At 38.7% G+C, this 23,671-nt stretch overlaps 1 protein-coding gene across 2 annotated transcripts in view; it reads right to left on the bottom strand.

Moving 5' to 3' along the window:
- Positions 1–1,490: 1,490 nt before the first annotated feature.
- LOC136862737 (pyruvate dehydrogenase phosphatase regulatory subunit, mitochondrial) overlaps positions 1,491–23,671 on the bottom strand; it is a 372,304-nt gene continuing 350,123 nt past the window's right edge. The window contains exon 15 of one of the 2 annotated variants that reach the window (XM_067138964.2): positions 1,491–2,294. In XM_067138964.2, coding sequence (XP_066995065.1) covers positions 2,058–2,294 — 237 coding nt within the window. In that variant the 3' untranslated portion in view covers positions 1,491–2,057. The remainder of the gene's footprint in view (positions 2,295–23,671) is intronic. The other variant, XM_067138965.2, reaches the window with a different exon arrangement.

Raw genomic sequence — 23,671 nt, forward strand, 5'->3', positions numbered from 1 at the left:
TGAACTGATGGCTTTAACATTTGGAGACAGCATGCCGAATGAACATTCGAGACTCAGCTGCTCGCTATGGGAGTGAGAGAGACAGCGCTATGTCACAGGCAGAGAACAGGCTGGGTGACGTAATCGCCACGTGCTGCAAACCCACCCATCTAGAATCTAGAATGATCCCATCCTCACATGGTCGAGTTGTGTATTGAAACTGCCTGTACTCAGCGAGGCGATGCTCTTATATACTGAAAGCTGGCTGGCTCTCTGCTTCAAGCGTAGAAAATGTGTTTTGTTTCCACCTTAATATCTCGGAAACTATCAGATGAATTTCCTTCAAATTCTGGCTACTTTACTTTTCAAATATGGGCTTCATGCTGGTGTACTCCATATTTTTGTAGTTTACGGCGTTTAGTAGATATTAAAATCATTTGAGATCACTCTAGACGGGTGGGTCTGCAGCACGTGGTGATTACGTCACCCAGCCTGTTCTCTGCCTGTGACGTAGCGCTGTCTCTCTCATTCCCATAGCAAGCAGCTGAATCTCAAATGTTCGTTCGGCACGCTGTCTCCAAATGTTAAAGCTGTCAATTCGTTAATAAATTACGAATTACAAATATGATGTGCCAGGCCGTAGTCATTCCTGGTACAATAAAGAAGTCACAACATTAATTAAACCACCTTTCCAATACATAACAATCCTTACAATTAGGGTATAACCATTATACAGATGTTAGAACTAGGACATGTTTCACTCATCAGCTAGAAAAGGACTTAAACCAAAGATAGGTCAGGGCCCTGTACCTGGTTCATATAATATAAAATGTTCCATAAGGTCTACTATTACACTGATAAAAACTAATTTTAACAATTTAAATCTGGTCAATAAGACTAGGAAGTCACTACCTACCCCCATAAGTGGATATATACAAATTATTATTTCACAGTATTTTATTGTACATGAATGGGTTTTTTGAGATATAAACAGTGAGCAACATTATGAAACGTATATTCAAAAATTATTTACAACAATTCATTAACCACTGAAGGTAGAAAAAAACATATATTCAAAAATTATTTACAACAATTCATTAACCACTGAAAGTAGAAAGTGGCAATAAACATCACAATAAAATAATAGAATGGCACATTACTTGGCTATGGTATCTCAATGCTTTAAATTTGCAGAATATATTACACCACTAGCCTCATCTGGCGTTGCCTTGTAAGCAACACTCTCTTTGTCAGAATAAATATATATATAGTCATACTGGCCGGTTTTAAATTGTTAAAATTAGTTTTTATCAATGTAATATTAGACCTTATGGAACATTTTATATTATATGAACTGGGTACAGGGCCCTGGCCTATCTTTGGTTTAAGTCCTTTTCTAGCTGATGATGCTTACTAAGAATAAGTGAAACATGTCCTAGTTCTAACATCTGTATAATGGTTATACCCTAAATATAAGGATTGTTATGTATTGGAAAGGTGGTTTAAATTAATGATGTAACTTCTGTATTCTGAAATCCAATACGGTTATAATGAGATTCATAACTTGCAATGTAGCACATATGGAAAATAATGGCACTTTCTCTTCCATACTCAACAGCAGAACTCACAAATACAAGGATTTATGACACCACCAGAAACTTGACATTTATATGTAAATACAACACAGCTTATCCTTTCATTGAATCAACAGAAAAATTCTATACAGAATTTGAACAACAAAGAGCAATATGCCCAATCTTCACAAATAGAAAGAAGCTATAACAGTAGAAGTTATCCCTCAAAACCTTGAGAAATGAACTATACTGTTACATACTATTCTGACTCTACAGCAGTAACAAGGAAGTCATTACCTACCCCCATAAGTGGATATATACAAATTATTATTTCATAGTATTTTACTGTACATAAATGGGTTTGAAGAGATATAAACATTGAGCAACATTATAAAAAGTATATTCAAAAATTATTTACAACAATTCATTAACCACTGAAGGTAGAGAATGGCAATAAACATCACAATAACATAACAGAATGGCACATTACTTGGCTATGGTATCTCAATGCTTTAAATTTACAGAATATATTACATCACTAGCCTCATCTCGTGTTGCCTTGTAAGCACCTCTCTCTTTGTCAGGATATTGAGTGGGCAAATTAGGAGAGTGAATATTTACTTTGGCATGATATCTGATACCAGCTATATCAACTTCATAGAATCCTGAAAGCACATATTCATTTGTGACTTCTTGTGCATTGCCATTTTCATCGAAGTTCTGGACAAAACCCAAGCAGACCTGTGAAATGAGAATACAGAGAGTGGTATAAGAATACAGTGGGGAACCTAGCATTTAACTTCTCTTTAATTCCAATCAACATTGCTATGATTCAATCCCATAATTCAGCTGGTTGAAATTAAGTACACCTTTGGACTCAAAATTTGATTGGTCTATAAATACAGATTGTCATTTTTGTGAAAGAGCCAGTATGAAAAACACATTTTCAAAAGTTCAACTTCAACAGATCACTCTTGTTTCACAATGGTCATTCTTAATTAGATGTTCTTTGCCTTACTTTTCCAAGAGATTTTTTTCATGTCAATTTTTGTGACCAATACTGTATGGGCTATATAATTTGGAAAATATTACTGTTATAAGAACAATCCAAAACTGTTAGTTTGTAATTTAAAGGACTAAATAAATATTTGAAAACTAATATTATTCAAATGAATGTTCAGAAAAATAGTAAGATTGTGCCTAAATAATTTAGAAACTACACACTTACTTTCATTCCTTCCTGGTCTTTTCCTAACTATCTGGGGACTAATGTGGATTAAGCCCTCTTTTATGACTGGATGCCCTTCCTAATGCAAACCCTATTATGGAGGGGTGGTTGGTAATATGATATGTTGTATATATTGTAGATGAAGATGTATTTTAAGTTGGTCACAAACACCCAGCCCCCGTGATATAGGAATTAACCAAACGCAGCTACAATCAGTAATGTTTTTGATTTAATCAGTCAGTTTGAGTTAACAACAGTTAAGTTTCAGTCATCGAGATTTAATTCAATTATTGCAGATTAATTGACATGATTCAATAAAATAAACGCGTGTATGATCTTCATGAGATATTCGAAGATACTATTGATGATTATTGGTCCTTTATGTTTTCTTATATACAGGGTGAAGCGTAATTCGCGCACTCGGGCGTCGCAGCGTGACTCCTCACATGCCAGGAATAAAAAAAATGTCTCTTACAAAATTTTGTCTTGCAAGTATATCCGGCAGAAAAACGACGTTGAAGAGCAGCAATCTGGCAACACTGTAACCACATGTAGGGTAACTACCACTGTCAGCAGAAGTTAGTCGTACTGTACAGTCGGTGCAGTGGATAGAGTTTTAGGTTAGCATGCTGGAGGTCGAGTGGTCGATCCTGGGTTGAGGCGTATGTTTTGTATTTCGTAAATGTAGACCAGGTGGTATGGTATCTGGGATCTTAATCGTCAACAGCACTTGCAGTGGGTCCTCTAGAAACCATTTGCACTTACATACTACGATCCTAGAAATGGACGAACAATCGTTTTCATTGGTCAGCTTTGAAAGGCGCCCTTTCCACGTCGTGGGCATGAATTTAAAATGGACAGTATCAGTGCTAATGTGCTACATCTGCGCGATCATATTACATGTAGTATGGTGGCATCTCCGAAAACCTTAAAAAGTAGTTCGTGGGACGTGAAACAAATAACATTATTATTATACATGTAGTATGTAAATGACAAGTAGATGTTGTGTTATTGTACTGTGCTATCATCTTTAGCATATCGAAAGTGATATTGTTTGTGTAGTTATTCTGTCCTATGACTGGTCATTTGTTTCAGCTGTCTATTTCTTATTAGTATAACCAGGTATTTGTTGTTTCAGCGTTACAAAATGTTGTAAATGTAAGATACATGTGACCTCAGAAACGGTGTCTTACTGTAATACAGTAGGTAATGTCAGGTGGAAATTAGCAAATAGAAAAAGCGCCTCAACCCAGGATCGAACCATCGACCTCCTGCATGCCAACCAAATCTCTACCCACTGCACCAACTGTACAACACGACGAAAACATGCTGACAGCGGTAGTTACCCTACATATGGTTACAGTGTTGCCAGATTGCTATTCTTCAACGTCCGTTTTCTACCGGATATACTCACAGACGAAAATTTGTAAGAGACATTTTTTTATTGCTGGCATGTGAGGAGTCGCGTTGCGACGCCCGAGTGCGCGAATTACGCTTCACCCTGTATATCAATGATAAGTGTAAAGAAGTGGAATCAGAGATAAGGCTGTTTGCAGATGATGTTATTTTGTACAGAGTAATAAATAAGTTACAAGATTGTGAGCGGCTGCAGGGTGACCTCGGTAGTGTTGTGAGATGGACGGTGGGCAATGGTATGATGATAAACGGGGTTAAAAGTCAGGTTGTGAGTTTCACAAATAGGAAAAGTCCCTCTGAGTTTTAATTACTGTGTTGATGGGCTGGAAGTTCCTTTTGGAGATCATTGTAAGAACCTAGGTGTTAATATAAGAAAAGACACTCATTGAGGCAATCACATAAATATGATTTTTAATAAAGGGTGCAGATCTCTGCACATGGTTATGAAGGTATTTAGGGATTGTAGTAAGGATGTAAAGGAGAGGGCATATAAGTCTCTGGTAAGACCCCAACTAGAGTATGGTTCCAGTGCATGGGACCCTCACCAGGATTACTTGATTCAAGAACTGGAAAAAATCCAAAGAAAAGCAGCTCGATTTGTTCTGGGTGATTTCCGACAAAAGAGTAGTGTTAAAAAACTGTTGCAAAGTTTGGGCTGGGAAGATAAGGGAGAAAGGAGATGAGCTGCTTGATTAAGTGGTATGTTACGAGCTATCATAATCTATTAGCGTCATTTCCGTATTGATTGCTATTACAACATAAAATAATTTAGAAGCCTCCACCTTAACAATACAATATTTATTTACTATAAAGCAGTAAATTCAGTCAGTACCGGTTTCGACCCCTATGGGGTCATCCTCAGCTGACACACATTAAATTGGTTTCAAAAACATCATATGTAAAACATTACACCTTCATATAACAGACTCAATTAAACCAAACATTAAAAAGTTGCTTATTAAAATAGTAAATGGATCTTATTCTTTGGCTTGAAAAGTACTTGTTATGTGAGGCATATGACCTCATGTACCTAATCTATTAAACATCAAATGAAGTTTACACTTGTCTACACTAGTGTTTGTAAAATTGTTACATATTTACAGCATTTATCGTCTTATATAACCGACTCAATTAAACCAAACATTAAAAAGTTGCTTATTAAAGTAGTAAATGGATTTTATTCTTTGGCTTGAAAAGTACTTGTTATGTGAGGCATGTGACCTCATGTACCTAATCTATAATACCACTGCTTCCCTCCACGAAGCACGAAGGGCAGTCCACCATACCTTTGTCGTTCCTTTTATTGCTCTCAGCTTATCTGGAAGTGGAATGGTCTGCCACTCCACTTCCCAATGGGACTTAACCAGATGTCTCAGCTGAGTGCGAATATCACTTGCTGGAACCTTGAAAGGCAACGGGGGCAGTGTAACTGCCTCCTTGGCAACCTTATCTGCTAATTCATTTCCCTCTACACTCATGTGGCTTGGGAGCCACATAAATGCGATTCTGGTACCGGCATCCGAACACCCAGCCAGCAGGTCCTGGACCCGCTGTAAAAGAGGGTGCTGAGGAAAACAAATATCAATAGACTGTAGCGAGCTCAAGGAGTCAGTACACAGAAGAAAGTGTCGGCGCCCATTGGACAATGCGAACCGCAGAGCTTCACAGATGGCATAGAGCTCTGCTGTGTACACACTACAGGTTTTCGGGAACGAAAAAGAAACCTATCATTGTCGACAACAAATGCACAGCCCACCTTCGTTTCTGTCCTTGAACCATCCATGCAGACGACGACTGAACCTGGATATCGGCCAACAACGGACAGGAAGAGCCTCCGATAAATCGAAGGGTCCGTGCTTTCCTTCGGGCCAGTGTGCAGATCCAGGATTATTTCAGGTCATCGTACTACCCACGGAGGTACCCCACTTAGTTGTCTGTCAGGGCAAAGAACTGAAGGTATGTGAAACAATCTGTAACTGCTATCCAAGCGTATTCCAACCGGCCACGCTGCTCGAGGACAAGCAGCGTACACCAAACGGCTGCCATTGTTGAACACGCAAGGATAGCTTGGATGAAGTGGCATCTGTCGCAAACTTGCAGCATATGAAAGTAGGAGCTGCTGGCGCCTCAGGTGTAAATGCGGCACACCAGACTCAGCGAGCAAGATGGCAAAGGGGCTTGTACAAAAAGCTCCCGTCGCCAACCTAACCCCGCTGTGGTGGATCCTGTTCAGCTTCGCAAGCACATCTGGTATTGCTGAGCCATAAGCTGCACTGCCGTAGTCTAGCCGTGATAAAATATGTGCCCTATAGAATCGTAGGTGCACCGTACGGTCAGCACCCCAATTGATGCTGATATTCAGTTTCTTAGTGCATTGCACTTTTAACTGCTGCACATGTGGCTCCCACGATAATTTGCTATCAAAAAGGAGCCCTAGAAATCGGTAAGTGTCAACAACTGGAAGAACGACATTTCCTAAATAAAGTACGGAACCGACAAAAGTGGACAACAGAGGACTTTGCGGTGGAAAATCGAAAGCCATGTTCTAAGGCCCACTGTTCCACTCTCCTAATAGCTTGCTGCAATTGTCGCTTTCCGACGGCCATATAACGTGAGCTATAGCGCAGAGCAAAATCGTCCACATAGAGCGACAGTATTACTGATGAACCAGCAGCAGCAACAATACCGTTTATGGCAATCGTGAACAGAGTGACACTAAGGACCGATCCCTGTGCAACCCCATTTTGCGAATATGTTCTCCCTACTCGGACACGGAATAGACGGAGGGACAAAAATTCGCAATGAATACCAGCAAGTGACTTCGGAATCTCCACTGATGCAGGACTGAAAGGATACCATATTGCCATGTGGTGTCATAGGCCTTTTCTAATTCAAAGATAACAGCTACCAAATGCTGTTTGCAGAGAAATGCATCCTGGATAGAGCTCTCCAGGCATTCCAAGTGGTCAGTGGTCGAGCGAGCGGCTCGAAAACCATACTGGTATTCGGACAGGAGTCCTTGTTTCTCCAGACACCACCCAAGTCGGCGATTTACCATCCTCTCAAATAGCTTACACAGGCAGTTTGTAAGACAAATCAGTTTGTAACTTCCTGCATACTTAGGATCTTTGTCAGGCTTGAGGACAGGAATGACTATGCCCTCTCGCCACTGAGATGGAAACTCACCCTCTATCCAGATTCGGTTGAGCACACGAAGGAGATATAGTAGACTATCACCACTAAGGTGTTTCAACATCTGGTTATGGATGTTGTCTGGTCCAGGAGACGTGTCCTTGCAAAGCGCTAAGGCGCTGCGGAGTTTCCACTCCGTAAAGGGCACATTGTAGTCCTCTGAAGCTTGAGAGGCAAAACTAAGGTGATGACATTCTGCCTCCCGCTTCAGAGTGAGGAAATCACGATGGTAATTCCCGGAGCCAGATAAATCTGCAAAATAACTAGCTAGATGGCCAGCAATCGAGAGTGTGTCAGTAACGACACTGCCTGCAATGGAAATTCCCGGTACAGAAGATGGTCCCTGGATACCCGAAATACGGCGAAGCCTAGTCCACACTTGAGATGATGGAGTATGTGACGTCATAGAAGACACATACCTCTCCCACGAAGCCTTCTTACTTCGGCGAATAAGAACTCGCGCCTTAGCGAGGAGTTTCTTAAATATTACCAAGTTGGCCACAGTAGGCTGTCTACGGTAATGTTTATGAGTGTGACAGCGTTCTTTGATAGCTGCTGCTATTTCTTCGTTCTGCCAAGGAACGAGTTTTCAGCGAGGAGTCCGCCAGAAGAACGGAATGGACTCCTCAGCAGCAGCAAGAATAACTTGGGTGATGTAAGTTATTTCCACGCCGACGTTCCGCCTGATATCGTTGTTAAAGACAGCTAGTGATGTGTACTTTGGCCAATCAGCATGTTTAAGAATCCATCGACGGAGTTTTGTTTCAACAAAGTAAGAATGATGGGAAAATGGTCACTGTCACAGAGATCGTCGTGTGTATTCCACCGAAACAGCGGAACCAACGTTCAGCTGCATAGACTTACGTCTATGCAAGAATATGTGCCATAACGTACACCGAAGTGAGTTGGTTCCCCTGTGTTCAAAATACATAAATCGAGCTCCTGTATTAATCTTTCCAGCTCTCACCCCCGGGAGCAAGACGTCTCAGAGCCCCATATGGGGTGATGTGCGTTAAAATCGCCCAATAAGAGGAGGGAGGTGGAAGCTGATCTATAAGATCAGTGACATCATTTATGTTAAGAGGCTGGCCTGGTGGAAAATAAACGTTACACACTGTTGCCATGACAGGCAGCGGTACCCGCACTGCAATTGTTTCCAGTGGGGTCCTTAGAGGGACAACTTCGCTATAAGTGTCAGAACGGACAAAAATACCCACGCCACCAGATGCCTGGTGGGCATAATATCGTTCTGTCGAGTATAGTCTGAAATTTCTCAAGACCGTATGATGACCTGGTCTGAAGTTTGTCTCCTGAATACAAACTATACGTGCTGCATACTCACTAATGAGCTGACGTAGCTCAGCAAGATGCCTGTCATAACCGTTACAATTCCACTGTAACAGTGCCATAATGTGGGTTTAGACTTCTGACATTTAGGTTAGAAGCAGCATAATGCTACCTAACCTACACTCACATCCCCATCCAAAGATGGAGATAAATGCTCCATGTGCATCTGCCTTGAATTTCTTCACGTAGTCCGGGGGCGGGGTTTCTTCCTACGAGGGAAGCGTGCAGGTTTTCCAAGAGGAAGACCCGCTGGCGCAGAATCAGGCCCTCCAGGTGGAGGGCGTGAGGCCCCATTGGTAGGAGAAGTGGAAGAATGCCTGGTAAGTGCGCTCTTCTTCCCTGCCGTCGATTCTTGTTTAGATGGGCTGGGAGGTGATTTCCCAGCCCTGGTCGATGATGTCGCCTCCGCCGGCTTAGGCACGGCTTTCGCCGACCTCATGGGGGAAGGAGATGTTGTCTTCTTCCCCTTCTGTGCCAGCGTAGGTTTCTTAGCCGGCACAGGCTTATTGGTGGTCGAAGCTCGTTCTCTTTGCGGCGTTGCTCACAGGAGCAACTGCCGCCTTGGGCGCAGCGATCTTTTTGGAAAGTGTTTCAATAGAAAATGACGAGACTGTGCTATCATGCTGAAGTCTAGTGTCTTGGCCAGTGCATTCAGAGAATTAAACTTACGGCGGGCTTCCTGGTAGGAAAGACCATCCAGGCTCTTGATCTCCTGGATCTTCTTTTCACTCAGATAGGTGGGACAGTTCCAATCTTGACGAGAATGAAGACCAGAGCAGTTAGTGCACTTGTACAGAGGTGTGCACTCCTCCGCGCCGTGAGCTACTTTCCCACACGTACCACACACAGACTGATTCGAACAACGAGATACCATATGTCCGAATCTCTGGCATTGATAGCATCGCATAGGAGGCGGGATGTACGGCCTCACATCGCAACGATAGGTTGTTACCTTGACTTTCTCTGGCATTGAAGGAGACTATGAACGCACCCGTGGCAACCTCTTCACCACTGACTTGCGCGTAATGCGTCGGACGTGTGTCATGCCACGGTGCTTCATTTCTTCCATCAATTCATCGTCAGTGTTTAGAATAAGATCTCTGTGGAAAATAACCCCACGAACCAGATTCAAGGTTTTGTGCTCTCTCACTTTGACGGGGATGTTGCCAAAGTGGTCGCACTTAAGCAACCGATCTGCTTGGAGCGCAGTGCTCGTGTTCAGAAGCAAACCACCATTGCGCATATTCTTCAGATCCTCCAGTTCACCGTAGACACCTTCGATGTGACGACTAAAAAGAATAGATTTAACCAGCTTGAAATCTTGCCCATCGGTTCTGGTAGCAACCAGGAACCTAGGGAAGCTGGAACCCAGACCAATACGCTGCGCTTGTTCCCAAGGGGTTGCCACCCTTAGGGAATCAAAAGTTAAAGACTTGGGTAGCGAACTACCCGAGGTGGCAGGCGGAAGTTATTTCGACGCCATGCCCAAAATCATCCTCCCCGAATGCCACCCACTCCAATCAGGGGTATCTGTAGCCGAACCAAGCAGCCAAGGCAATACCCACCTGGTCATAGCCGGTACTGACCGGGGTCCGATGTTGGACGATGCCTAATACGGGAGGACTGAGGCAATGAGCACGAGGACTACCTTCCTCCAGTCACCCGCAATAGCATGTACCCCATAGCGTGTACAGAGCACTAAATATAAGTCAAAATAAATAAAAATAACTAATAAGAATATGTCCTTCTGGCATTTGGTTGTGCGGGGACCTGTGTTGTCAGGCGGATACTACTGCCCGGGTACATGACATTCCCACCTGCCGCTTCCTGGGTGGTTGCTGACACGGGCTTTCGAGCGTAGTCGCACATGTAGGAGCTCCATCGCCGAGCAGCACGCACATAAAAATTTTTAAAATGGTCTACAACTAACCCTCAAAACAACAATAAAAATTAAAGAGGGGACAATGGCCACGTAACCCTTTAAGTCGCCTTCTACGACAGGCAGGGATTACCTGTGAATGTATTCAGCTCCTTCCATCCACAGGAGGCCAACACATTATACCAAACCTCAATCCATGTCCGTGCTTAGGTCGCCCCTTTTAGTAGCCTCTTACGACAGGCAGGGGATACCGCGGGTGTATTCTACATGTGCGTCCCCCACCCGCAGGGGTCGAAGATACTATTGGGAGAATCAGACGTGGTGAGGTGTCATCAATTGGTTATCAGTTAAACTAATTCAAAACATGCAATTGCTGTACTCTGTGTTTAAGGAGAAGATTGTTCTTCATTTAAAGGCCAGCTTAATGCGTGCGTATATATTTGTGATAGACTTGTCTTGGGTAGTTATGGTCTGCAGCATATTTGTGTGAGCCTGGAACCGTGAGGCCGGTGAGTCATTTATTCCTTCGAGGATTGGAATCTCAGATTTCTTTTAGCTGCATTGGGAGCATGGATCATGGAACGTTGACAAGGATTGTAGTTTACTCCATTTCCTTCCATGGAAATTTAAGATCTGTGTTGGTATGAAAAATGCCTGTTTTATTGTATGGAAAAATGTGACAACATGTGTGCATTTATTTCTTGTGATGTTTTGTTGTCTGTGGTTTCAATCCACAAATGATTTATATTTGTTTGTTTATCCTAAAGAAGTACTACAATTTACCTATGATAACAATGACATCTGCAATAAGATACAAAAGTTGAGAACTAGAAAAGCAGCTGGAATTAACAAGATTTCTGGGGTTATACTAAAGACAATGGGTTGGGGTATAGTAGCATATCTGAAGTACTTATTTGATTACCGTTTGGATGAAGGAGCTATACCATATGAATGGAGAGACGCTATAGTAGCCCCTGTGTATAAAGGAAAGGGTTACAGGCATAAAGGTGAAAATTACACAACAGTCAGTTTGACATGCATTGCATGTAGGCTTTGGGAAAGCATTCCATCTGATTATATTAGACATGATTGCGCTTGAGAACGGTTGGCTGTTGAGAGAGCTCTTGCATTATTGTAGTGATAAAGTAGTGAAAACCTATTGAAATAGCTTAATTTTGTGTATATCTGATTCATTTAGTGCTGTTTATATAGTGGTGTTTAGTGCTTGTTGGTAGAAATTGGGAGTAGTAATAATTATTTAAATTTTGTAACAAGTAATTCAGGTGGTCTTCAGTAAATTACGTTTTCTAGGTTAAGTAGGCTAGCTAGGTGCACCTTGTTTCAAATTTATGTTTAGGTAATACTTTAGGTAACAATATTAACTTTAAAAATATTTGTAAATATCTGTAGATTCGTTGGTTGTACTTACAAAGGCAGATTATCATAAGGAATAGTACCGTAACTTCTGCAGCAACTTCTCCGGTATTTCCTATAGATATACGTTCAAACTATCGCGAAGGTAATAATTTACTACATTAAAAAACACGATACGCCTGTAAACTTCCATTTAAAAAGAAGTTAAAGAGATTACACGGTAATAGTTAACAGTCGTATTGTTATTGATTATTGTCGCTCCTCATATTCAAATATTGCATTGTTGGCTACAGTCGTGAACAAAGGGTGTAGTGTAGTCAAGTAAATATAAATAAAAATCAGCTGACCTTGTATTCCATTCATTTGTACTTCTGAGTAGGTAGTTAGTATCCGTAACTTATATTTCGCTCCCTCGATCTTTCAGTATTTATGAGCGGTTAGCTAATAATAATAAAGTTCATATATCACAGTAATTGCAGTTCAAGTCCCTGGAGTAGTAGTAGTTTTGATAAAAATATTTGAGAAATTACTGTAGACAACCTCGTATTTTTCAGAAGGCCTAATTAAGGACACTTTTATTCTCCGTCCCGTGGAGTAGGGAAAATAATAGTAATCCACCAGCTGTAATAATCACATAACCACATTTCAGTAGAATTGTAGTGAAGATAAGGTATAATATATTAGATAGTATCTTGCCAGTTATATTCGTGTTTTTCTTCGTGTACGGCAATCCTTTTGATACTTAAGCATTTAACCAAACGCAGTGTAGTGTAGTGTAGATACAGTACATTTAGATAGTGCCGTATCTTGCGTGCTATATTCGTGTGTATCTTTCGTGTATATCTATTAGACCGTAATACTAATAATAATTTGTCTAAGCATTTAGCTTCGTTGGTAATCTTTGAGTACAGTAGTTCTTGCAAATTTCATTTCTGTTGTGCTTAGTAGTGACATACGGTACGGTACCGGTATCGTAATTAGGATACGTCTGAAAGTAGTTTAAAAATTACTGTAGTGTACTGTACAGTAGCACACGAGTAATATCCTATTAGAATTTAGTGTGCTTATTTTATTATTGTAAAATATTTGTGTAATACTGGTGTGGTAGAGGTATCCGTAGAAACTCTTACTAAAATATTGTTGAAATTAGGATAGGCTTAATTGCAGTTTGGAATTGTGTAGTTCTTGTGTATTACTTTCGATATTCAGTAATTAACAGCAGCTTTTATCCTGTTAGGGGTTGTAGGATAAAAAAAAAATAAAAAATTAATAGAGCACGACTAAGTAGTATTGTAGTGTAGTCGTTCATTTATTTTTTTGCAAATAAGTTATTTTATTTTTTTAATTTAAAATTTTCCCCCCGTAAAGAATGGCTAAGGAGCGCGAGTGTACTTATTGTGGGTGTGGTGAGGCATTGAGGGGTATGAGGGAGGAGTTGGAAAGTTTGAGGGAAATAATTAGGATTCTCACAGAAGACGGGAAGGAAGATAGGACTCCCTCAAACAATGTACAGGTTACAGTAGGTGTACAAGAGGGAGGGGAAGGAAAGGGAGGAGTTGTAGAAGACAGGTGGTCTAATGTTCTAAGGGGAAGGAGATTGCAGGCCAAGGGCTCTATTCAGGATCAGAATTCAGGACAGGTGTCTGTGCGAAATCGGTACGAGTCACTCCAGGTAGAACAACAGAGGGAAGATGAGGGACAGGGAACTGTTGCTGAGATGCATGGAAGTAGGAGGAAGGGAAAAGGTAGGAAAGGGAAATGTAGAGTAGAGGATAGGAAACGACAGGTGGAACAGGGTCATGGGAAGGAGAAAAGGGAGGAGAAAGTAGCTTCAGCAGCTATCGTGAAAGATAGGGCTGACCAGGAGGGGAGGGGATCAAATGAGGTGGGTAGGGTTGAGGCTCTGGTCATGGGGGATTCCATCGTTAGACACGTGGGGAAAGTGTGTGGAGGAAAGGGAACCAGGGTAGAATGTTATCCAGGAATTAGGTTGAGGCAGATGTTGAGGAAAGTAGAAGAGAGGGAGGAGGGGATGGAGAAGGTGGTAGTGTTTCACGTTGGTACCAACAACGTAAGGCAAGCTGATATAAGTACGAACATAGTTGGAGATGTGTGGGATCTGGTAAATGCAGCACGGGTGAAGTTTAAGAAAGCGGAGATTGTTATTAGTGGAATACTGTGTAGGAGGGATACTGACTGGAGGGTGATTGGGGATTTAAATGAGATTATGGAGTGGGTATGTGGGAAACCGGGAGTGAAATTTCTAGATCCTAATGGGTGGGTAGGAGAAAGGGATCTGCGCTCGGATGGCCTTCATTTAAACCGCAGTGGTACGTATAAGTTAGGAAATTTGTTTGGAAGGGTAATAGGGAGGTACATTCAGGGAAACGGGATGGCCTAGGGAGCGGTGATAAGGGAACAGGGAACTGGAAATCAAGTAGGGATGACATAAAATTGTTAGTGTTGAACTGTAGAAGTATTGTAAAGAAAGGAATAGAATTAAGTAATTTAATAGATATATATTTACCAGATATTGTAATAGGAGTTGAATCATGGCTGAGAAATGATATAATGGATGCAGAAATTTTCTCACGGCACTGGAGTGTGTATCGTAGAGATAGGATAGGAAAGGTGGGAGGGGGAGTTTTCATTCTGGTGAAAGAAGAATTTGTAAGCTACAAAAAAGTTAAAGATGAGACACATGAAATTCTAGGTGTAAGGCTCATTTCTAAAGATAATAGGCAACTTGATATATTTGGAGTGTACAGATCGGGAAAGGGTAGCACTGATGCGGATTCGGAATTATTTGATAGGATAGTCAGCTATGTGGGAAACGACATGGAAAGAAATGTGATTGTAGCGGCAGATCTGAATTTGCCAGATGTCAATTGGGAAGGAAATGAGAACGACAGGAAGCATGACCAACAAATGGCAAATAAGTTAATATGGGAAGGATAGCTGATTCAGAAAGTGATGGAACCAACCAGAGGGAAAAATATTTTGGATGTGGGGCTCATAAAACCAGATGAGCTCTATAGGGAAACTGAAGCAATAGATGGTATTAGTGATCATGAAGCTGTTTTTGTGGTAGTTAAAAATAAATGTGATAGAAAGGAAGGTCTTAAAAGTAGGACTGTTAGGCAGTACCATATGGCTGATAAAGCAGGTATGAGGCAGTTTCTAAAAAGTAACTATGATCGGTGGAAAACGGTAAATAAAAATGTAAACAGACTCTGGGATGGGTTTAAAGAAATTGTTGAGGAATGCAAAAACAGGTTTGTACCTTTCAGGGTGGTAAGGAATGGTAAAGACCCACCTTATTATAATAGAGAAATAAAGAGACTAAGAAGGAGGTGCAGACTGGAAAGAAATAGAGTTAGAAATGGCTGTGGAAGTAAGGAGAAATTGAAGGAACTTACTAGAAAATTGAATCTAGCAAAGAAGGCAGCTAAGGATAACATGATGGCAAGCATAATTGGCAGTCATACAAATTTGAGTGAAAAATGGAAGGGTATGTATAGGTATTTTAAGGCAGAAACAGGTTCCAAGAAGGACATTCCAGGAATAATTAATGAACAAGGGGAGTGTGTATGTGAGGATCTTCAAAAGGCAGAAGTATTCAGTCAGCAGTATGTAAAGATTGTTGGTTACAAGGATAATGTCGAGATAGAGGAAGAGACTAAGGCCAAAGAAGTAATAAAATTTATGTATGATAACAATGACATTTACAATAAGATACAAAAGTTGAAAACTAGAAAAGCGGCTGGAATTGATCAGATTTCTGGGGATATACTAAAGACAATGGGTTGGGATATAGTACCATATCTGAAGTACTTATTTGATTATTGTTTGGCTGAAAGAGCTATACCAGATGAATGGAGAGTTGCTATAGTAACCCCTGTGTATAAAGGAAAGGGTGATAGACATAAAGCTGAAAATTACAGGCCAGTAAGTTTGACATGCATTGTATGTAAGCTTTGGGAAGGCATTCTTTCTGATTATATAAGACATGTTTGTGAAATTAATAACTGGTTCGATAGAAGGCAATTTGGTTTTAGGAAAGGTTATTCCACGGAAGCTCAACTTGTAGGATTCCAGCAAGATATAGCAGATATCTTGGATTCTGGAGGTCAAATGGACTGTATCGCGATTGACATGTCTAAAGCATTTGATAGGGTGGATCATGGGAGACTACTGGCAAAAATGAGTGCAATTGGACTAGACAAAAGAGTGACTGAATGGGTTGCTATATTTCTAGAAAATAGATCTCAGAGAGTTAGAGTAGGTGAAGCTTTGTCTGACCCTGTAATAGTTGAGAGGGGAGTTCCTCAGGGCAGTGTTATCGGACCTTTATGTTTTCTTATATATATAAATGATATGAGTAAAGGAGTGGAATCGGAGGTAAGGCTTTTTGCGGATGATGTTATTCTCTATAGAGTGATAAATAAGTTACAAGATTGTGAGCAACTGCAACGTGACCTCGAAAATATTGTGAGATGGACAGCAGGCAATGGTATGTTGATAAACGGGGCTAAAAGTCAGGTGGTGAGTTTTACAAATAGGAAAAGTCCTCTCAGTTTTAATTACTGCGTTGACAGGGTGAAAGTTCCTTTTGGGGATCATTGTAAGTATCTAGGTGTTAATATAAGGAAAGATCTTCACTGGGGTAATCACATAAATGGGATTGTAAATAAAGGGTACCGATCTCTGCACATGGTTATGACGGTGTTTAGGGGTTGTAGTAAGGATGTAAAGGAGAGTGCATATAAGTTTCTGGTAAGACCCCAACTAGAGTATGGTTCCAGTGTATGGGACCCTCACCAGGATTACCTGATTCAAGAACTGAAAAAAATCCAAAGAAAAGCAGCTCAATTTGTTCTGGGTGATTTCCGACAAAAGAGTAGCGTTACAAAAATGTTGCAGTGTTTGGGTTGGGAAGAATTGAGAGAAAGAAGAAGAGCTGCTCGACTAAGTGGTATGTAGCTTATAAATCTCATGTTTATTCCGTATTGGCTCAGCACAACTAAGGTTAAGTTATGAGTAGGTTCCCACCTTCCAATACTTATCAATTTCTATATAATAGGCTTATTAATTACATAATATAAACCATATAATCTCTAGTACATGTTTCGTTCCGATTATGGAACATCTTCAGCTAAAATTTGATAAAATGGCAAGACAATTAAAATACATTGATGTTATGATGATACAAAAGCTAAAAGATATGATAAAATGGCTCGAAGATTAAAACATATGATAATGATGATGAGATAAAGTTCATTCATGTTGGTTAAAAATTCAACAAGTCAGTGTTCAAATGACGAATTAAAAACGGCGATAAGGTTCTTCATGTTGGAGACGTGTACATTTTGTTGATCTTGAAGATAAATTGAAGAAATACAAGATTTTCTTATATGTATTTATCGGGGGAACTCTTGATAAAATAACCGTAGTTGAAGTTGAGTTTTGGTAGGATTATTGAAATGAGTCTGAAACGAGAAAAGAATGAGTAAAATAGAAAATATTTTTAAGGAGAAAACCTTGTTAAAAATGTATGTTCGCGAGAATGAAGGATAATGGAGTTGATTACCTTATAGACAGTCTTGTCGTATTTAACGTCCTCCCTTACGCCGTGTTGTTAACTGACTGAGTCCTGTGTACGTGTGTAAGGTACTTGCGGTGGGCGGGGAGTATTGGAAGGAGAGGTAAGTGACGTGAGGAGAGCGGGTGAAATGTTGTGTAGGGTGGAGCTAACTGAGGAGTGGCGTTGTGATAGGCTAGGGGAAACGGAAGGAAAGGTAGGGGGACAATTATGTAGGGTGGAGCTAATCGGAAGGAGGTGTGTTGGTTGTTTGTTGGGATTCTTTTTGATGGTTTTTCTAGATGAATCTAAATTGGTAGCCTCTTCTAATAATATATTTATATTTTCCGTAATTTCGTTAACATTCTGGTTGGGATTTCGCTTCTGATCAATTTCAATATAGATATTTTCAAGGATATTCATTAATTTACCTTTGTTTAGCGTTCGTAGAATGGTTAAGTCCCTTTCTATCGATGTAAAATTGTGTTTATATTCGGTCATGTGAAGACTCATGGCCGAGTACTTCCTGTGTTTTTCGGCATTAATATGTTCTTGATATCTTACTGAGAAATTACGGCCTGTTTGTCCGATATAAGAATTGGCACAATTTGAGCATTTAAGCCTATATATCCCGGAATTTAAATATTTGTTATTACTTGCAATGCTTTGGTGATTGAAAATTAAACGTTGATTGTTGTTATTGGTGCGAAAAGCAATTTTGAAATTGAATTTCTTAAAAATGTTAGTAATCTGGTAAATATTCCCGTTATTATAAGTAAAGGTGGCGAAGTTCTTCTTTTTATGTTCTTTTACTAGCTGCGTTTGAGGTTTATTCTTCATTTTATTCACTAATCTATCTATGTAGTGTTTTGTATATCCGTTGCTTATCGCTATTTTGTAAATGAGATTAATTTCTTTTTGGAGGTCGTTTTTGGATAAGGGAATGTTAAAGGCTCTGTTTAACATGCTTAAAAAGGAACTCCTTTTATGTGCCTCAGGATGGTATGAATCTTTTCGTATGGTGTTTATAGTTTGAGTCGGTTTTCTAAAGATTGTAAAGGCCAACTTTTCTTCTTTCCTTTCGATTGTTAAATCAAGGAAATTTAGTTTTTTATTGTTCTCGGTTTCTAATGTAAATTTTATGAAAGGGTCTAAACTGTTGATCTGGTCTAATAAATTAGTGCTACTATTGATTTGTTCATCTATAATTGCGAAGATGTCATCGACAAACCTTAGCCAGATAATGATACCTTTTTCATCATTTAAAATTTTATGTTTTTCTAAGTGATCCATGTATATTTCAGCAAGGATACCTGACGCTGGAGATCCCATAGGAAGACCACTTTGTTGATATACTGTGTTATTGAAGGAAAAGTAATTATTGTTAAGTGTAAATTCTAGGAGTAACATAAATTCTTCTATTTCATGGTTACTAAGTTTTCTGTGTGTCTTTAAGTTGTTCTTAATTATATTTAGAGTTTCTTTCGTGGGGATCGTAGAATACATATTAGTGACGTCGAATGAGTTCAAGGTGAAAGATGGTTTTAATTTTGTGTTCTTGATAATTTTACAAAATTCTATTGAATTATTGATTGTGGTTCTGCTTTGGAAAGTATAGTACTTTTTTAGGAAGCTATTGATAAATTTAGAGGTTTTGTAGGTGGGGCTATTTCTAAAGTTAATAATTGGTCTAATGGGTGTGTCAGGTTTATGTATCTTAGGCAAAGCTCTTGCTGTTGGTAGTCTTGGATTCATATTAATTAGGTTTGATATTTCGTTCTCATTAAGGATGAAATTAATGTTTTTAAGTATTTGTTTTAGTTTTCTTTGGACAGAGTTAGTCGGATCTTTTTTAATTTTTGTGAAAGTATTATCTGAAAAAAATGCTTCGGTTTTTTCTATATATTCTTTTTTATGCATAATAACTGACACATTGCCTTTATCCGCCTTTGTGATTATAAGGTCATTATCTTTTATTTTTTGTTTTAGGCCTTTTATATCTGTAGAAGGTAAATGGAGTGTGTTAACTTTCTGATCTTTAAATAATTCTACAAGTTTCTTTTTGACTTCGAATTTAGTTTCAAGTTGTTGATCTATTGGAAGCTGAGCTATGACTTGTTCTACTTCAGCAATGGTTGTTATGTATTGCTTTTGGTTGTATGGATTAGACCAATTATGTTTGGGTCCTTTGTTGATAATCTGTAACTCTTTGTCCTCGAAAACAACGTCAGTTAGATTCTTAGTCGGGGGGTGAAAGGTTGAATTGGGTTCGATGTTAATGGAGGATTCTTTTGACTGATTTATGTTTTTTTGATTTAGAGTAAGACCGTGAAGTTTTTTGTTCAAGATTTCTTGTTTCATATCTAAGATATTTTGAATTTTTGTATCACCATATTTCAAAAAGGAATCCCATTCAATAGGGGCCATAAGGGAGTAAGCTTCTAGATGAGCGTTATATAACTTAGAGTTTAAAAAAGACTTTTTTCTGTATAGAAATTTAATTTCATTTTTGAGCCATAAGTCGTTAGTTTTTTCCTGAGTAGCTTTGTGCCATTTTGTTGTACAAGGTTTTCTCTGTACTGAATTTAGAAATTTAGGAACGAGTTTTTGATGTAAACATTGTTTTAGGAAATTTATGTCTTTGCCAATTTTTGACAATTTAATCTTTAAGTTCAAATAGGTATTTGATTGTTTTCTTGCCTGGTTGGCTAAATTACAGCTTATAAATCTCATGTTTATTCCGTATTGGCTCAGCACAACTAAGGTTAAGTTATGAGTAGGTTCCCACCTTCCAATACTTATCAATTTCTATATAATAGGCTTATTAATTACATAATATAAACCATATAATCTCTAGTACATGTTTCGTTCCGATTATGGAACATCTTCAGCTAAAATTTGATAAAATGGCAAGACAATTAAAATACATTGATGTTATGATGATACAAAAGCTAAAAGATATGATAAAATGGCTCGAAGATTAAAACATATGATAATGATGATGAGATAAAGTTCATTCATGTTGGTTAAAAATTCAACAAGTCAGTGTTCAAATGACGAATTAAAAACGGCGATAAGGTTCTTCATGTTGGAGACGTGTACATTTTGTTGATCTTGAAGATAAATTGAAGAAATACAAGATTTTCTTATATGTATTTATCGGGGGAACTCTTGATAAAATAACCGTAGTTGAAGTTGAGTTTTGGTAGGATTATTGAAATGAGTCTGAAACGAGAAAAGAATGAGTAAAATAGAAAATATTTTAAGGAGAAAACCTTGTTAAAAATGTATGTTCGCGAGAATGAAGGATAATGGAGTTGATTACCTTATAGACAGTCTTGTCGTATTTAACGTCCTCCCTTACGCCGTGTTGTTAACTGACTGAGTCCTGTGTACGTGTGTAAGGTACTTGCGGTGGGCGGGGAGTATTGGAAGGAGAGGTAAGTGACGTGAGGAGAGCGGGTGAAATGTTGTGTAGGGTGGAGCTAACTGAGGAGTGGCGTTGTGATAGGCTAGGGGAAACGGAAGGAAAGGTAGGGGGACAATTATGTAGGGTGGAGCTAATCGGAAGGAGGTGTGTTGGTTGTTTGTTGGGATTCTTTTTGATGGTTTTTCTAGATGAATCTAAATTGGTAGCCTCTTCTAATAATATATTTATATTTTCCGTAATTTCGTTAACATTCTGGTTGGGATTTCGCTTCTGATCAATTTCAATATAGATATTTTCAAGGATATTCATTAATTTACCTTTGTTTAGCGTTCGTAGAATGGTTAAGTCCCTTTCTATCGATGTAAAATTGTGTTTATATTCGGTCATGTGAAGACTCATGGCCGAGTACTTCCTGTGTTTTTCGGCATTAATATGTTCTTGATATCTTACTGAGAAATTACGGCCTGTTTGTCCGATATAAGAATTGGCACAATTTGAGCATTTAAGCCTACATTAGAAACCGAGAACAATAAAAAACTAAATTTCCTTGATTTAACAATCGAAAGGAAAGAAGAAAAGTTGGCCTTTACAATCTTTAGAAAACCGACTCAAACTATAAACACCATACGAAAAGATTCATACCATCCTGAGGCACATAAAAGGAGTTCCTTTTTAAGCATGTTAAACAGAGCCTTTAACATTCCCTTATCCAAAAACGACCTCCAAAAAGAAATTAATCTCATTTACAAAATAGCGATAAGCAACGGATATACAAAACACTACATAGATAGATTAGTGAATAAAATGAAGAATAAACCTCAAACGCAGCTAGTAAAAGAACATAAAAAGAAGAACTTCGCCACCTTTACTTATAATAACGGGAATATTTACCAGATTACTAACATTTTTAAGAAATTCAATTTCAAAATTGCTTTTCGCACCAATAACAACAATCAACGTTTAATTTTCAATCACCAAAGCATTGCAAGTAATAACAAATATTTAAATTCCGGGATATATAGGCTTAAATGCTCAAATTGTGCCAATTCTTATATCGGACAAACAGGCCGTAATTTCTCAGTAAGATATCAAGAACATATTAATGCCGAAAAACACAGGAAGTACTCGGCCATGAGTCTTCACATGACCGAATATAAACACAATTTTACATCGATAGAAAGGGACTTAACCATTCTACGAACGCTAAACAAAGGTAAATTAATGAATATCCTTGAAAATATCTATATTGAAATTGATCAGAAGCGAAATCCCAACCAGAATGTTAACGAAATTACGGAAAATATAAATATATTATTAGAAGAGGCTACCAATTTAGATTCATCTAGAAAAACCATCAAAAAGAATCCCAACAAACAACCAACACACCTCCTTCCGATTAGCTCCACCCTACATAATTGTCCCCCTACCTTTCCTTCCGTTTCCCCTAGCCTATCACAACGCCACTCCTCAGTTAGCTCCACCCTACACAACATTTCACCCGCTCTCCTCACGTCACTTACCTCTCCTTCCAATACTCCCCGCCCACCGCAAGTACCTTACACACGTACACAGGACTCAGTCAGTTAACAACACGGCGTAAGGGAGGACGTTAAATACGACAAGACTGTCTATAAGGTAATCAACTCCATTATCCTTCATTCTCGCGAACATACATTTTTAACAAGGTTTTCTCCTTAAAAATATTTTCTATTTTACTCATTCTTTTCTCGTTTCAGACTCATTTCAATAATCCTACCAAAACTCAACTTCAACTACGGTTATTTTATCAAGAGTTCCCCCGATAAATACATATAAGAAAATCTTGTATTTCTTCAATTTATCTTCAAGATCAACAAAATGTACACGTCTCCAACATGAAGAACCTTATCGCCGTTTTTAATTCGTCATTTGAACACTGACTTGTTGAATTTTTAACCAACATGAATGAACTTTATCTCATCATCATTATCATATGTTTTAATCTTCGAGCCATTTTATCATATCTTTTAGCTTTTGTATCATCATAACATCAATGTATTTTAATTGTCTTGCCATTTTATCAAATTTTAGCTGAAGATGTTCCATAATCGGAACGAAACATGTACTAGAGATTATATGGTTTATATTATGTAATTAATAAGCCTATTATATAGAAATTGATAAGTATTGGAAGGTGGGAACCTACTCATAACTTAACCTTAGTTAAGTGGTATGTCTTCATAAAAGGAAAGAAAAATTCCACCTAATCAATACATTTATTTTCTTGCAAAGTATTACAATCTAGGACCGGTTTCGACCCTTCATAGGTCATCTTCAGCTATATCAGAATCACATTTGCATTTCTATCTTATACCTCTGAAAGACCTTCATGATATATTGTTTCATAATTTTCAGTGAAATCTTATCTTAAAAACTTACAAATTTCTAAGCGTTGTGTTAAAATTAAAAATTAAAATTATAAAACTTTGTCTATTATATACATGCCCTTGGGCTGACAGAATGCATCCTTGGGTTGATTAAGCATTTATCTTAGGTATTGTTGCTTATTTTGTTGAATCGAATCCTTTTTATACTTATGTACAATCGTGAATAGACTATCAGTAAAATTTGATAAATAAAACTTGCGTGATAATTATATTAAAATATCATGTTACATCTTTATACCTTATTG

Source organism: Anabrus simplex, chromosome 2, assembly GCF_040414725.1.
Source record: "Anabrus simplex isolate iqAnaSimp1 chromosome 2, ASM4041472v1, whole genome shotgun sequence".
Taxonomy (NCBI): domain Eukaryota; kingdom Metazoa; phylum Arthropoda; class Insecta; order Orthoptera; family Tettigoniidae; genus Anabrus; species Anabrus simplex.